The 3,425-nt window shown below is 44.1% G+C and overlaps 1 protein-coding gene across 1 annotated transcript in view; it reads right to left on the bottom strand.

Annotated features, from left to right (window-relative positions):
• The window catches only part of NR2F2 (nuclear receptor subfamily 2, group F, member 2), a 22,627-nt gene that overhangs the window by 518 nt on the left and 18,684 nt on the right, over positions 1 to 3,425 (bottom strand). Inside the window, exons 4-5 of the mRNA XM_010572019.1 lie at positions 3,256 to 3,259; positions 1,770 to 1,778 (exon numbers count right to left, since the gene is read on the bottom strand). Of these exons, the coding sequence (XP_010570321.1) occupies positions 1,770 to 1,778; positions 3,256 to 3,259 (13 nt within the window). The remainder of the gene's footprint in view (positions 1 to 1,769; positions 1,779 to 3,255; positions 3,260 to 3,425) is intronic.

The following is a 3,425-nucleotide window of genomic DNA, read 5'->3' as shown; positions in this document are numbered from 1 at the left end:
TCGCCGCGGGGGCTGCGCGGGGTCCCGGCAGCGGCCCCGCCGCTTCCCCGGGGGCTGCCGGCTTCCAGCGGCCCCGCTCGACGCGGGAGGGGGGACGGTACCTCCGGGCTGCGAGGGGATTGCGATCAGAGCGGGGAGAAGCTGACCTTTCGGGGATTTCGCGTTTGGGGTCTTTTTCTTGTTTTCCGTGCAACCTCGAAATAAAACATGAGAAGATGAAGGGGCTGGACAAATTCAGCTGGAGGACAGAGAGCGAGCTGCTGTCTTAAAAGCAGCCAGCGGAGGCTAATGAGACCTTTGGGGTAGGAATAGTGTACTCTTTTTTTTTTCTTCTTTTTTTAAAGTAAGGCATCAGTAAACCCACAAAATTGGAAATGGTGACAGTGCAAAATGAATCATCCTCCTATAAAGGGAGGAGGAAATACAAAATACATTCGGGGAGGGGGTGTCTATCAGGCGTGGGGCATAATAAAAATAATGTTTGAAAAAGGCAGCTGAAGAAGGTGGCAGGGTTCTCCCCATGTTTCAGGAGACAATATGGGCAGTGTGATCTGCTCTGACCTGCCTCCTATTGTACAAGTTCGCCGTTGGCTTCAGCGAGGGAAAGATCGAGTTTTATCTGAATAAAGTCCAGCAAACTTTGCTGGGTGGCAGCTCTTCCTTCCCTCCTCCTTCGAGCCTCATTCAGAGTCGACGTAAAACTAGCCTGGATGTCAAATGTCTCTTTTAAGGCTTTTCCCGCAAGATGTTTCTCATATGCGTCTCCCAGAGTTCTATTATTATTATTACTATTATTATTATTACTACTATTATTTAGTGACACCCCCCCCCCTTCTTTTTCCCTGAAGTTTCTTTTTAAGGCTGAAGCTGTCAGCCGAGAGGATGACATTTTAGGTCACTTTACAGTTAATTTCAGTGGTCGTTAATTAGTAATGTTGCAGGAGTTAAGGCAGAAACTTGTTGGCTGAGATTAGATCATGTAGGAAGGAAAACCTGCGAGTGGACTCCATTACATCTACAACCGGGGACGGCTTGCTTGTCCAGAAAAATAAACGTTGCAAAGAATAGGGACAGACAATGATCTCCAAGGAAGAAATGGAGGGCGGTGGGATGATTTGGGATGCCCGGAGCTGAGCCGACCTGAGCCCCAGCCCTGCGGCTGCAGCGGGTGGGGGGCAGCCCCACTCCCACGGCGAACGGCAGCCCCGAGAAATGCGGTGTGGAAAAGGCTGTGGGGCAAGATAAAAAATAAATAAAATATAAAAGAAAATAAAATGAAATAATAAAATAAAATAAATAAATGGGGAAGGGGGGAAGATCGCACTTAAGATGACTAACCAGTCTGTGATCAAGGGAAGAGAGCGGCTGGTGAAGGCGCTTTCAAAATTAGCATTATCCTTAAACCTGGGAATTATGAGTGGCTGAATCTGGCTTCCCCTGTGGGGCGGTAGTTTCTGGGTAGCGAAGGATAAAGTTTTAACCCTAGTACCTGACAAATAGGAATAATCACCGGGATGATTAAAAAGACACTGGGAAGAATCAAACGGGGGTGGGGGGTGGAGGGAAGAAAAATCAAATCGCGAAGCTGCCCGAAAAGCCCGAAAGGGAACGAACGGGGGAACGCACGGAAAAAAAGGAGAGAAAAATGATTCTGTGATGCCTGGATATTCCGACAGGAATAAATGCAAAATGAGAAATCGGAGAAGCGAGTCTGTGCAGCCCGTCTGGTCTATATAGCGGGGACTTAAAAATTACATCTGGAGCAAAACTGCCCTTGGCTGGCCGTTTTTACACTTTGATATTTTATATATATATATATATATATACACACACACATATATTTTTTAGCAACAAGTATCCAAGGATCTAAACTAATTGATTCTGGAGTTTCTTGGAATTTATCCAAAGAGCAATATAGTTTTAATTGTATGTTGCTTAAAACTCCATTTCTCGAACAGTGTGAAACAAGTCATAAAAGTCATAAAGCGTATCACTGTTTTTTCCCCCACCCATAAATACTCAGCCGACACTCGCAATTCTCTCCTAATACTCCTAAGGGGTGCAAAAATAATTTCGAAGACATGTAACTACACCATAAACTTGGAAACTGTTAATCCGTTTTAACTGATTTAGAAGGCACTTCTGATTTTAATTTTTAGGGGAAAAAGAAAAAAAAATAAAATTAAGACACCCTCCCAACTACTTCTACTTACCCACGAGCAAGACAGATTTTGAAATCTAATTTTAAACCTGAACACTAATGTTCCAGTCCGGCTAAGGGGGTAGAACTGGGTTACTGTGCAAAGTATTTGGGTGGAGATAAAAAGGCCTGTAAAGTTTATATACATTTCTGTTTTCCTCATCCCTCACTTGGAAACCCAGCCAGCAGCATCCCTAGCTAATCAGCCAGAACCAACCTTGAAAGCAAACTTTTTTTCAATTAACAACAATATATTTTCATCATTAGAGGCCATGGCTATAAATATCTGACGATTTCTCTTAAAAAAAAAACCACAACAGACCCCACAAACGACAGAAGAGTCACTGCCTCCCCCCCCCCCTTTTTCCCTGCACACCCACACTTTTCGTGTCTAAAATTAGCAGGAAAACTATGCACTGGGAGAGAAAGTGCAATGTAGCTAAGGCAGGGAGGCTTCATTAGTTCCTGCAAAGGCTTGGGTTGGAGCTGGGGCCGGAGAGCCAGCCATCAAAGGAAGCCAACTGCATCTTTGCAGATCATTTTGGCGCTTCAGAGAGCGATTCAGGCTGGAAATCTGTAAAATCCACGCAAACCTTTCTCCTCTCGCTACTAGGCACCCTTTGACACAGTTGTATTGAAGTTGGGGCTGGAAGGTCCTTGGAGGTCTCTGAGTGTGACAGTACTTAGAATAGCGGGTAGATGGCACAATTTTCTAACATTTAGAGAGAAGAACCCACGCTGGGAGCAATAAGTCCATTTAAAAGCCCTTTATTTAAAAGGAACAAAGATAACTGACAAACAAAGTACAGAGACATCTCAATGAAATTTCTAGAGAAGAATAAAAAACTCTCTGCAAAGGAAAATACAAGTTCTCGGGTTTATTTATTGTTAAGTACAATACCGAAATTAAATTAAATTAAATTAAAATATAGATGTATCTAACAAGCTCCTAGAGCTGCGGATGTTTAAATCGGGGATCCAGGATAGTAAAATACGAGCAGCTATTTGAAAGGAAGGAAATTCAGAAAATAGGGTTAATGTTTCAGAATGAATACAGCTCTCGCATGCCCGCTGTTTAAAGGACTCCATCAAATCAGCACATGCTTTTTTTTTTCTTTTTTTTTTTCCCAAGGCGAATCGGAGAAAGATGTGGTCAAGGGGGGAAATAAGACCGGGGCGGGGGGGGGGGGGGGGGGGGAAAGGGGGGGGGGGGGGCTGTTTTTTG

Source organism: Haliaeetus leucocephalus, unplaced genomic scaffold (genome assembly GCF_000737465.1).
Source record: "Haliaeetus leucocephalus isolate CR32 unplaced genomic scaffold, Haliaeetus_leucocephalus-4.0 Scaffold339, whole genome shotgun sequence".
NCBI classification, from domain to species: Eukaryota; Metazoa; Chordata; class Aves; order Accipitriformes; family Accipitridae; genus Haliaeetus; species Haliaeetus leucocephalus.
The sequence above is the reverse complement of the archived record's forward strand: the minus strand, read 5'-3'. Positions and strand labels throughout refer to the sequence as shown.